The sequence below is a fragment of the Carassius carassius genome, chromosome 39 (genome assembly GCF_963082965.1).
Source record: "Carassius carassius chromosome 39, fCarCar2.1, whole genome shotgun sequence".
In the NCBI taxonomy this organism is placed as follows: domain Eukaryota; kingdom Metazoa; phylum Chordata; class Actinopteri; order Cypriniformes; family Cyprinidae; genus Carassius; species Carassius carassius.
The window spans coordinates 3,573,451-3,587,112 of NC_081793.1; the positions used below are offsets into that span (position 1 = coordinate 3,573,451).

Genomic DNA, 13,662 nt, shown 5'->3' on the forward strand with positions numbered 1-13,662 from the left:
CATTGTATGCATTAATAAGCATATTTTCCTATATGCAGGAATCGTATGCATTTAATAAGAGGATGGTTAATGAAATTATGAAATGTACCAACACTTACCTCACTTTAACAGGTCATTTTTGTACCATACTGTGCCTTTATTTTCATGTTTCATAGTAGCATCCTTCATCAATAAAACTGGTTGTGCCAAAAATGTAACCGTTACAAGTCAATGTGAATTATTAAGGTTCACCACAAAATCAGTTATGTGCGAAGAAACCTAACTGATGCTGACATTCATCTCTGTGGATGACACAAAGGATGAACTCTTTTTATGTGTTAGTTTCCTGGTTTAATGAATGTCTCTTTAGTTTGTATATGAAGGTTTTTTCTTGTACTACTTTTTTTTTTTTCTTTCTTTTTTAACAATGCTGTTTTCCCTGATATTTTTATGACAAGTTTATTATATCTCCTGTTGAAGGAAAATCCCACTTGACTTTGTCTTTTTTTATCTTCTGTTTTGCCACTAGAGGCAGTGTCACCTAAGCACAAATCTAGACATGGATTGACTGGAGGATTGCTTTTTTGCAGTCATGAATTATTATAACCTTTATTTAACACTGCTCATGTGGGTGTAACAAATAACATCCATCCATACATGCACACATAAGTTAAATCACATCCGTACATATCGATACATAAAACATCTACAACACAATGTTTGCAATTGCAAATTGCCAAAGCTTTCCTCTGATCTAGAAGCAAAAGTGATTCATATTCTTAATTGTTTGATCTTTTTAAAATATTATTATTAATTCTACATGGTAAATGTCTCATAATACATGTGCGTGTAGCCATTTAGCAGGTGCTTTTACCCAAAGCATTGATAAAAGCAATAATATTTAGTGTGTGTGTGTTAATGTCTGTTTGCTGAACTTAAATAGTATGTTTGTGATGAGACTTGACACAAACAGGATTTCCTAGAATCAAGGACCAGCTACAGAAGGATGGATGCATATTTTTGTCTTAACTTCATTCCCCTCAAACCACATCGCAGTGTTTGTCTCTGACTGGTTTTTCCTGTTTTCTTACCTTCTTCTGTCTGTGTTTGGTTCTGTTCGTCTCTTGTGTGTTCCAAAGAAACTCCTTGCCAACTAAAAATATGATTTGTGAGCATGTAGGAATCTAGAGCGGGTGTAGTAACTGAACACTGGGTCAGATCTGAATGATGTATGTACAGGCTTTTTTTTTAAATGCGCTGTTTATTTCTCGCGCTGTTTTATTTATTTATTTCTGTCTCCTTTTTCAGATTAGTGGAAAGAAAATATCCAAAATACACATTTAAGTGTTTATCTATCTTATTTTCTATTTGCATCTTTCGATTTTTATTACAATAGGCAGTTTTCTCAAAAAAAAAAAGGGATTTTCCCCCGTCCGATTCAGAAATCTATGGAAGCCAGTTTCCGCCATGAAATAAAAACATAAAAGGCTATTATCTCACAATTCTGAAGAACATTTTGAGGGAAAAAAAATAATAATCTGAATTACTGAATATGAATTCAAACTCAGACTTTTTCTTAAGAATAATAAAAATGTGTGTGTGTGTGTGTGTGTTGGGGGGGGGTCTGAATTGCAAGACATAAATTCAGAATTTTTTCTCATAATTCTGTGTTTACAGCTTCCTTTTTTCTGCCAGAAAATAACAAATGCAACTTTTTATCTGACTATTTTCCTTGCACTTTTAAATTTACATCTCACAGTTCTGAACATTTTTTCCGAATTAGTTTTTCCCACAATTGTGTGAAAATTGCTAAAAAAAAATTTTTTATAGAAATCTTAATTTCTGTAGCACTTCCATACACCAGACTTTCCAGTTGTATTCCTATCCATATTCTGAAGGTTCATATATCATTAACCTGATTTATATGACTTTTTTTTTATTCTTTTTCCTTGGCTGCTGTCAGTATTTTCTCATTTATGGAGTGATAAAAAGTTAAAACTATCATTTTCAACATTGAGTATGCTTCAAAGATGAGAAACACCCTGAATTTCATTGAAAAGTATTTAATGTGCCATAATGTGGAAACCAAAATGCCACCTACCGTGATTAAAATGGCCAATTTTTTTATTTAACTGAATATGTATATGTATATATGTGTGGCGGGGGATGTAAAAACATGATATTAGATGATATTATATAGTCTTGTAAGCATTACTATAATTTTTTTCATGAAATGCAATATTTACGTTTTTTCCAGCTAATATTGCTAAAAATATTTTTTTTTTTTGGTCAAGAATTGATCAGAGGTGATGTAAATATATGATATTAATTGTTGTAAACAGTATTATTACTATTTATTCATTTATTTGTTTGTTTGTTAGAGAACATTTATTAGTTTTAATATATCTTTTCCTGAGTGATGTCCTGTGATTACATTTTGTAGGTCTATAAACATTCATGAAAATAAACTTTCATAGACAATTACAGGTTGTGTCTGTGTTGTGAATTGGGATAAAAATAGTAATATAATAATAATAATAATAATATAAATAGTACCAAAATGTTGCTTTAAAATTGTATAAAAAAGGGTTCAAAAAGGAACCCATTAGGGTCATTATTTCACCTTTTAATAAAGGTTCCAATTAGAACCTTTTTAAAAAGGTTCCCCCACAGTTGCAATCTCCAGGAACCTCAAAAGGTTCATTTTTGAACTTTTTCTTCTAAGAGTGTATTAAACCCTTTAAAATGAAACAAGAATTTTCAACCTGACTTTTATCCAGTGTTCCAACATTATCTTTTTGTCTGTTAGTTGTTGTTTTTTGGCCTCCACATCAATAAGTGGATGCCTTTTTCTCAATGATAACCTATTCTACCTCAACCGCACCCCATACTTCACCATCCTACAGTATTCAAGAGAGGGCATGTCATTTCCTCTTGACCTGGAGCACGTTATCAGCGCAGCACAGACTGAAGGAAAACCAACAACAGAATAACACCATTGACTGAGAGTGTTCACACCGACACTCGAGTCTGTGAACTATTGAAACATGAGTCATAAAGCTGAAATAGCCCTGAATGAAGCACGCAAAGAACAGCCCTTCAGTTTCTACTGGCTCACGCCTCCAGCAGTGTTGCCATGTCAATGAATAAAAACACCAGCTCTCTTCACCGTTTCTCTTTTTTATTTTCTGCTTCCTCATTTCTCAGTTTTTCCAGTGATGGACACTTGTTCCTTGGCTTGGTGACTGACTGTGAATACACTGATGTTGTAATATGCAGTTTTATTGTGTGTGTTATGTATCAGGACTGATGTTTGCATGCTCACACACCCCTCGTGCTCTCTTCCACTCAAACCTGTCGAGCAACACAAATCAAATTCTTCTTCTCACACTCACACAACAGCACTACAGGTCTAAAGTATGGAGCTGAGACGTCTTGGATTAAACCAGAAACAAACAGATGCTAGGTTGTTACTGAAGTGAATTATTTCCAGGAGTCGAGGGAATATTATTCAGTTCTCTGATGGTAAGTTCATTTGATATCTCATCTCACTGTTGAAATCGCTGCGCTTTGAATCTGTGCCGCACTTTGTCCAGATGTGCATGTACTGCTGGTTTGTTAAGAACAACTGTCAACAGTTGTTTATAACAGAGTTATATTGCTTATTTTGTATATATATATATATATATATATATATATATATATATATATTTATATATATTTATTTATTTACCTGCTTTGTTGCTTTTTTGTTTTTCTTTACTTTTTGCCTTTTTGTTTGATGTGTAGTTTTTTTACTTTTTGTTTTATTTTGTTTCATGTCGATTTAAGCTGCTTTGATTTTTGATGCTGTTTTGCTTTTAGTTTTTAAAGTTTAAAAAAGATTTTAAAAAAATATTAAGATATTAGCAAAAGATTAATATAATTAAAGATAAATTAATATGTCATTATTTTTATGGTCTGTGGGATATAATTTATACTGAAAATGGTGTAACAGTAACACACTGACTTAGTAACACACTGACTTAGTCTTGAAAGTAGAAAGTAGAAAAACTGAAATAGGGTTTTCTTGTTTTAAAAAAAAGGTATTTAAATTGTCTTTTCCATTTTTACAACTTAAATTAATCATGTTTACAAATGTAAATGTTATGTACACACAAATGGTTTATTTAATGACATTATATAATATATTGCGAGATGTGTATGTCAAACCAGTTTCTGGATGCAGTGAAGACTTCATGAGTGGTTTGGACACATTTTTCTTGACGTTATAGGCGTTAATTGCGTGCAGTTCATTCCATGAGGGCACATCAGATGATGGCTGTACTTAAAACACACACTCATTCCCGTCTTTGTCAGCGTTTTTATTCATTAATCAGTCATCCCAGAAACGTCCAGTGATCTGCTTCACATATTAAGTAATTAGTATTTTGCAACAACTCTCAATGAAACCGAGATTGCAGTTTGCTCGATGCATGATGCATGTTTTCCTGTTTTACCAGCTGATGTTTCCTTTATTTTGGTGTCTCTTCATCTGTGTAGATTTGGGGTTGGTGCAAAGTTCCTCTGCAAAACTCACTCACTTCCTGTAGACACTATTATACAGCAGAGCCATCTGTCGCTCTATATTTACATGCTTTTAGCATAATCTGATTGCCACTAGTGTTAAACTACTTTACAAGCATAATTTAGCGTAATATACTAATTTATAGTACAACACAGTGTAGTTTCTCTTTTGCTCTGCACAAGTCACAAACAAAATTTAACTTCCTGCCTCGAAGGCAATATCTTAAAAAGAAAAAAAGTATTTATATGTGTGTGTGTGTGTGTGTGTAAATATACCCTCTACTCTCTCCCCCTTCCCTTCATGCTTGTATATTTTCATCTCTTTGTCTCTGCTCTCTGGTTTCATTAAAGTAAAGAATGTAATGAACCAAATCTTCAGTGAAAATGTTCTGTTTCGAGGTCGTCTTCTGCTAGAAATCCTGACAGGTTTCTCTCATCTCTCTCTCTCTCTCTCTCTCCGACACACCTCTGGTTCCCCTGGTTTATCTGCATTCCTGTTGTGTTGTGAATATGATCGTCCAACCCCACATTTGCACACCGATAAACATTATATTTTAACATATACTTATGTAAATATAAGTAGAGTAGATTTCAGGTTGAATACTCTGAAAGAGCCTATGTTTTCTTGCTTTTTTATTGTAAATGTGCACTACTATTGACACACTGATTTAATATACAGTACATATTCATATTGTATTTGGCTAATAATCATCTAAAAACTAGAATGTTAAATTTTCTTGATGCTAGGATGTTGTGGGTGGTTGCTAGGGCATTGATATGTGGTTGCTAATGCGTCCGGTTTGTTACTAGGTTGTTTTGCATAGTTGCTAGGTGGTCACATAGCATGTTTTATTATTTTTTTTTTTTTTGGGATTTGTTTTCTTTTATATTTTTGCCCCTTAAGCCTGTATGTAATTATTATTTTTTTTTACTCTTTTATATATCTTATTGTGTTTGTGTGTGTGATTTTGTATTCTTTAATATTCTTATCCCTAGTAAGTCTGTTCTTTTGATTGTTTTATTTTGTCTGGACTTTAGATTTAAATATTACCTTTTTTTTTCCCTCCTTTATCTTCAGATCTCATGATGACTGTACACGAACCCTGATTTCCTGTTTGCACTGAACACCAGCCACATAACAGGTTTGGGATCAGCAGAAGTGAGCCACTATGTCACTTTCACAGCAGGTTCTGGTGAATTATGAATACAAATACACTGCTCGAGATGGCAGAGAGGTGTCCATCAAACCCAACGAGCACTACATCCTAGTAGCCAAGACCAATGAAACCTGGTGGCACGTCCGGAGGGATGAGACTGAGAAGCCTTTTTTCATCCCAGCGACCTATGTCACTGAACTCCCACCTGAGACCAACCAAACTTCACTGGAGGTTAGTGGAAGTGAATTCCTCAAGTCTAACTCTGAGATGGCTCCTGATCGTCTTCCCACCGTCACTGAGCCCGCCGAGGTCACTCTTCGAGTCCCAGCCTCTATAAAACGAGACACGGAGAAAGACGGTCATAGAATATCAACATATATTATTCCAAAGGAATTCTTTGAACTGAAGGGTTTGGATCCAGATCCCATAAAGACTGAAGCAGAGGCCGGTCCTGTGCCTGAACACACAAACTCCAAGCCAGCTTCCCCAACTAATGGAGAAACACCAACCTCGATCTTACTGAAGCTTCTTCATACAGTCAACACACCTCAGTCCCCAGACCTGGAGATCAAATCAACCGTAAATGCAACAGGAGAGCCTCAGGTGGACACAAAGGCCCTGGATCAAGACATTCAGATGCTCAATAGAGCTGGCTGGGGTGACGTCTGGAACCCCATGAATAAAGACAAGAATGAGAGTTTGGATACAGTGAGAGAACCAGAATCCTTAAAAGCTGAAGATAATCTGACTGTAAACCCTGTCACACCAGATAAGAATATGGTAAGTCATACTTCACATGCAAAGTAAAGTTACACAAATTCTGTTTTTAAAACTGCAATTTAGCTGCTTTCCTCGACCACACGGGGGCGCTGTCTACAATTCAGCATCAGGGCCTACCAAAAAAACAAACCCATAGAAAAGTTACCAAAAATGAATGAAAGAAATCTTGGTCAAACTAATAATTTTGCTCTAATTGTCAGTTAAGAACTTTGGCTGTCCTTAAATTTTGATGTGTAACTAGTGTCTGAATCAACGATTGATGGATTTAATTTGATTTAAGATAACTTTATGCTGTATAGACTATAAACAATGTTTACCTCAGTCAAAGCTAGTAAGGAGCAACACAGCAGCTAAATATGTTATTGTCCTTTCCACATTTCAGTGTATTAGACACAATTTAAAAGTAATCAATTATCTGCACAAGAAGCGTTGTTTTAATGCCTCTGCAATGTAAGCATTATAAAGTATGTAAATACATTATTGTGGTAAGCCTATATACATATTAGGCTTGGAGCATCTTACCCCAAGACTCTTATTTTATTTTTGGTCTTTTATTTCACAAATTTAAATACAGACGCAACACCATTTGATATTTGACTGTAATTTGTTATTAGGGTTTGTTTTTGTTTTTTTACATTTTATAAACTATATTCTGTATGAACTTTAAGAGAACATTCAGTTTTATCATTTTTTTTTTATCAACATGGAATGCCACATTTTGGGATTTTACCCTACTGATGAGCATTCGTTATAGGCTAGCTACTTTCCAGGATAGTTTGTAACAACTTTTTTTTTTTTTTTTTATCAACGTTTTTAAAGAATTTAAAGGATATTTCGCCGCCCGCCGCCCCTAAAACAACTAAACGTACGTTGTGTGATATGCTTGTTATATTTAAACCTATGTAAATAATTAATTAAAGGAGTCCCTGATCAAACGCCCAGTCAGACTGTATTTGTGGAGCTCCCTGCCAAGTGATCTGCATGTCAATGGTTTACTTGTACAATCGCTGCCCCTCACCGGCAAAGAACCGGATTCTCCGTCCGTTTTATCTGCCACAAGACACTGTATAGGCTACGGTGCCTATGGACTCTCATCAGTCTACTAGAATTGGTAGGTACAGAGTTTATAAGTAGCCTAATTCGTTATTTGTTGAGAGAATCAAAACGTGCATGAATCTAAATATAAGCCTGCTATTTTGACTGTGTTTGAGGGAAGGGGTTTTCATCCATAGACTACCTGCAGAGTCAGATGAAGAGCACAACAGGTTAGGTGAGTTAGTGAGAGAGTGTGAGTGGCTCTGTAGACAGGTACAGCACACGCCCACAAACACACCTGCTTCCCTGCGGAGGGACGATTAAAGCACGGCAGCATTAAAAAAGATGGATTATAAACAGCGGGTTTTCTGCCGGATGGATTATAGTTTGCAGCTTTTTGTAATCTAAGCATTTGGAGACGGAACGGTTTCACCTGCGCACACACCTGTGTAAAGGTATGATCCTGCGCTTCCTGCTGGGAGGGATGCGGTGAGCTATCTGACGTATCAAACTTGCTACTTACAGAGTTTTAAATGCATAAAATGAGTGATAGCTTGATAATACGAAAGATAATATCGAGATTACATTAGCACGACCCTGCTTAAAATTGAAATGCATCCAACTTGAGTGCAAATTATGTTTTATCGTGTATAATGTATTTTTTTATTATGATTAAAAGTCATTTTAAAGACATTTTTTGAGCTTAAAGACAGAAGGTACTAGGTGGTGTAACTTTCCTGAGATTGTAAGAACGAAAAAGCAAATAAATAATCAGTAAATCAATAAAAAATAATAATAATAATTGGCAGAATAAAAAAAATATATATTTTATCACGATATAAAAATAAGTGATAAAGTGACATTTTTTATATATCATTTGATATAAAATATTATTGAATAAAATTTCCAAATCAATGTGTGGAGAGTCAAGTTGAAAACTTGGTATTATTTATTTTCATAAATAATTATTGATATTTATGTAAGTATGGATGGATGGATGTGTGTACATACGTAGCCCATGTGTTTGAAAAATGTGTAATTTTATAATATATATATATATATATATATATATATATATATATATACTATTAGGTTGAAATTAATTTAGTTTGGTGTTTATTTATTGGTTACACCACTCAACTAATTCTAAAACAATCTGAAAACATAGATTATAATAAATAAGAATTTAGAGTTTTTTTTGAATTAGCCTATATGTTTTTGAGAGCTTTTCTCTGTAGCACTTTATTTTACAGTCCTTTTCCTCATGTACATACTATGTACTTATTATAGTAGTTACAATGTATTACTATGTAATAACTAGGTAACTAACCCTGAACATACCCCTAAACCTATACCCCATGTATTTACCTTGTATTACCAGAACTTTTTGTTAGATAAATACACTGTAAGTACACTATAACATGTAAGTACACATACTGTAAAATCTAGACATTCTTAATAATTATTGACCCATATATCAAAATTCCATGGTATTACCATCTGACACATCACTGTGACATTGTACCGCCATGGTACTTCTTTCTAGGTATTACCATCACTCTCTTAAATTAGTGGTCAGTCAGAGTGTGATTTACAAACACAAATGCCATCATATATAGAGTCAAGAGCATTTCATGTTGCTACTAAGATAATTGTGCATAAAATTTAATTTTCTTTGCATTTTTCTTAGAAGTGTCCATTTCATCAGGTCTGTACATGTGTTGTCTGCTCTCTATGGGTTTTTAGTTCTGTGGGATAAGCACCAATTAACTCTGGAGGCCTGCCAGTGAAGTTCTGGTTTCCATAGTAATGTTGGTTTCAGCAATGGCATGGCTGAGGTGCCATTCAGTTCGTAGCGCTGGTGTGTAGTCCCGGATATGTAGGTCAGCTTATGCTAATGCATCTCACACAGCGCTGTGCACTGGAAGACCCCAGGTCCTAGTGCATGTGCACGACTGGAGCGTCACGCGTGAGTCTGAGCAGCATAGGTGGAGTAGATTAGGACTTTGAGAGGAGCAAGTTTGTGCCAAATCGAGTGCTGGTAGATGAAAATTTAGAGAGACATATATTACATTTTTAAATGAATCCATGTGCAAATATTTTAAAAGGTATATAAAGTATATATCCATTGGAGACTGGGTTCCCATTCCCTGTGTCTCTCCACTTAATGATTATCCAATAGCAAAAATATAGCAAAAGCTCTGTTAAAGTGAAAGTGAAGTGACATTCAGCCAAGTATGGTGACCCATACTCAGAATTTGTGCTCTGCATTTAACCCATCCGAAATGCACACACACAGAGCAGTGAACACACACACACACACACTGTGAGCACACACCCGGAGCAGTGGGCAGCCATTTATGCTGCGGCGCCCGGGGAGCAGTTGGGGGTTCGATGCCTTGCTCAAGGGCACCTAAGTCGTGGTATTGAAGGTGGAGAGAGAACTGTACATGCACTCCCCCCACCCACAATTCCTGCCAGCCCAGGACTCGAACTCACAACCTTTCGATTGGGAGTCCGACTCTCTAACCATTAGGCCACGACTTCCCACAAAGGGTGGGAAGGACTTCCACTCAGCAAAGCGATCGCAATCTTATTTATTTTATTTTATTAGCTTCACTGCTAATGGAAAGTGGTTTCAAAAGGTTAAAAAAACTAAGTTTTTGATTCTCAAATCAAATTGAAAACATTAACTCATGCACACAGAGTCCAAATCAATAAAATCAACATTCATTGGCTCTTGTGTGTCATGTGACTAAACATCATGATGTCATCATGATTGTATGGAGATATCGGGTCATTTAAAAAGGCTATAGAAAAAGTATAGTAATGCACAGCAATGATAAATTGATTAGAAAGTGTTTCTTGTGATTAATATGGAATTATTATTATTTTTTAATCCTTATCATAAATGACTGTATAAACTATTTGGTTAATCAAGTGGGAACCCAAAGTTAAATGTTGAACTTACAGTCACCTCACTCATGATGTAAGAGCGTTTTTAACTAGTCTTAGAACAGGATGTGAAACTTTAGCACGATCGTGCATTAATGTGCTTTTTATTCTCGTCTGGCTGACAATAAAATAAACAATAAAAGAAAACAGACAAAAAAAAAGGAGGGACCAAAATATCACACCAGTAACCCCAGTAGAAACCACCCAGAAGACAACTGCATAGATAACCACCACAACATCCTAGAACTGTGGTGATGAGTTTTAATTAGCAAAAAATCATTCATTATTCTTGCTGAGTTTGTGTCAAGTGTCCAGAGGTCTATTTTAAGGTTGTTGCAGTTATTAAAGTATATAAATGTGCACGTATGTTTGAGAGAGGGAGAGGAAAAGGAACCTGATAATAGCTACAGTGTGCCATGAGCTCTCAGACCTTAAGTTTTCAATGAGGTAATGCAGGATTCCAGGCCATGATTGGTGATGTAACACAGAGGGGGAGCTGCTTGGTCGCCTGAATGGACCCTCTGTGTGTGTGTGTGTGTGTGTGTGTGTGCGTGTGTGTGTGTGTGAGTGAAAAGAGACATAGGAATTCAAGCTGCTGGTTCTCCAGCCTCAGTTTCATTGGTTGATAAGTCATTTGGTTAAGTAACCAGCAGCATGCTGTTCACAATACAATCACTTCTTTCTGAATTCATTATAGCTGTGAATTCCTTGGCTATCGCTTTGTTAGAGAGACGTGATGTTTCTCAGTAAAGTGCTGCTACATTCCACCCGTCTTCTCAGTGTCATGTAAAATTAGATGGCGTTTGATATAAAATCTGATGAAACATGTCTAAACGCCTTTTGCATTTCAAAAAATATATAGTGGTAAAATGTGCAAATGAGGAGCTTCGCTATGTCCTACATCATCTGCTGGAACGGCACTTTCCCGTGAACGCATGTACAACAGATAGCGGAAGCTAGAGATTAGGATATTTGTCTTACACAAATGCATCGATTTGCTTCAGAAGGCCTTTAATAACCCTGCGGAGCTGTGTGGAACACTTTTATGATGGATTGTTGCACTTTATTTTGCTTTGGTTGACCACCATTTACCAGAGCCAGGACATTTTTTAACATAACTCTGATTGTATTCGTCTGAAAGAAGAAAGTCAAATACACCTAGGATAGCTTGAGGATGAGTAAATCAGGAGTTCATTGTATTTAACTATCCCTTTAACAGTCACTTCTGCAATTGTTTTCTCCTGTGCCATGTTTAAAGTTTATAGTCCGGCCAACACTGAAACTGAGTTTGCCCGTTGTTAATCAACTTGAGTGGCTGTTCAGCATTAATGTATGGCTGACTCAGGAAGGCAAATGGTTTCCTTTACTGTCTTGCACAAAGAGAAATTGCCACAGAAACCATTAGTCATAAATGATCATAATCACACAGAGAGTATTATACCTGTGCATGTCATATCTATATGCAGTCATTGCTGTATTGACTGTGTCCAAACAGGTTTCCAGACCACTCCTCCTGTCTTCCATTGGTCAAACTAACAGATTGTCCCGCCCCCAAACTCACACCACTGGTTAAATGAGTGGCTGTATCTGCTGGTTGGGATGCTAAAACAAAAGAGTCATGTTTTCACTGTGCCACAGAATTTTTTTTAAAAAGTTGACACACATGCCATTATCAGTTTGCAGTAAATGATGAACTGTATAAACATGCTCAAAGAATAGTTATACAAACTTTATGAAATATCATGTGAGCAGAAATGCAACAAGGCATACAGACTGTGACTTAAACCGTGAAAACATACCAGTTGCTCCTAGTTTTGTCTACACGCTGATTTTAATTGTGTACCTGTGGTAGCACCTGTAAAATGATGTGTGTTTGTGTGTGTGTGTGTGTGTGTGTGTGTGTGTTGTTCACATTCTAATTTATGGCCTTGACACAGAATCACAACGGATTTCATACCATTGATGCTTCTTATGAGAGGAGAGAAGCATTTATCTACTGTCAGTCAAGTGCAAGGATTCCCTCAGGGTAGAAAATGAAATTGCAGAGTGCTATAAATAGTACAGAACATTGCGTTACACATTAACTCATGTCATTCCTGCTCGTTTTTGGTGTGTGATCTGGGCACCTTGCTAATGTTTCTAGATGGAGTTCTAAATGAAAGTTTGTTCAGCTAAGTTTTCTGTGTTTTTATTTAGCTCGACTTGGTAATATCCAGGTCATATGGCTGTGGGCTGCCTTGTTAAAGATTTGAATAACAAAACTACTTGTGAATAGTAGTCCCTAATACAGTTTGATTCTATTTTACTTATGCTTGTTCCAGGAACTGTATATGCCTGGCCTTTGTGACTTATTCACGTCCATCATTAGAAGGAGGAAAAAGAGTTTGATCGTAGGTGTAATATCCAAACTTTGGGGTCTCTGTGTCTTCACAACCACAGACATGGAAAATAGTATTTTTTTGTTTTGTTTTTTTCAAATTTGCGACGACAGATTGGATTGCATGCAGGGAAGCTGTTGTCTGTTGTTGTCATGCTTGTCAGACTGCTTGGATGTGAAATCCGAAACATATTTCCTGCTTTAAACATTGCTAAACATTCACAGTTGAAATGTTTATCAGATGTCACAGCTCAAAACAGTGGCCCTTGTCCTCTGCATTTTATCATGCCACCACATCATGGCATTTAAAATACACTTTTTTTTTTTATTATCTTCAAATATGAAGTGTCATGCAGGAAAATCTGGAAATTTCAGTTTACAGTTTTTGACTGTAAATTATATGTTGATTTGTTTTCTTTTTTACTTTTAAAACTGTGAAATTGATAGCATTTTACTTTAAAATTACATTAATTATCTGGTTAGATAACAGTTTATCAGTTAACATCTATTTATATTTAAACTGACAAAGATGCACCAAAAACTATCAATACAGTTTAAATAAAATAAAATATAACAATAAAAGCTAATTGAAAATATTTATAAAAACTATAATAGTATCTCAAGATACTAAAATCGAGAAATCTGACTTTCTTATATATATGTGTGTGTGTGTGTGTGTGTGTGCGCGTAGTATAATATCAAATAAATAACGCCTAAATGGCTATTTGGCCAGGAGTAACATAATCGCCCATGCAGCCACGTGAAAACTTGAATTTGTTTTAGTTTGTTTAACTTAACTTTATTTAAGACTTT

The 13,662-nt window shown here is 35.6% G+C and overlaps 1 protein-coding gene across 1 annotated transcript in view; it reads left to right on the forward strand.

Annotated features, from left to right (window-relative positions):
* Window positions 1-3,212: 3,212 nt before the first annotated feature.
* The window catches only part of LOC132121238 (rho GTPase-activating protein 27-like), a 28,364-nt gene continuing 17,914 nt past the window's right edge, over window positions 3,213-13,662 (forward strand). Inside the window, exons 1-2 of the mRNA XM_059530444.1 lie at window positions 3,213-3,504; window positions 5,624-6,482. Of these exons, the coding sequence (XP_059386427.1) occupies window positions 5,715-6,482 (768 nt within the window). The 5' untranslated portion in view covers window positions 3,213-3,504; window positions 5,624-5,714. The remainder of the gene's footprint in view (window positions 3,505-5,623; window positions 6,483-13,662) is intronic.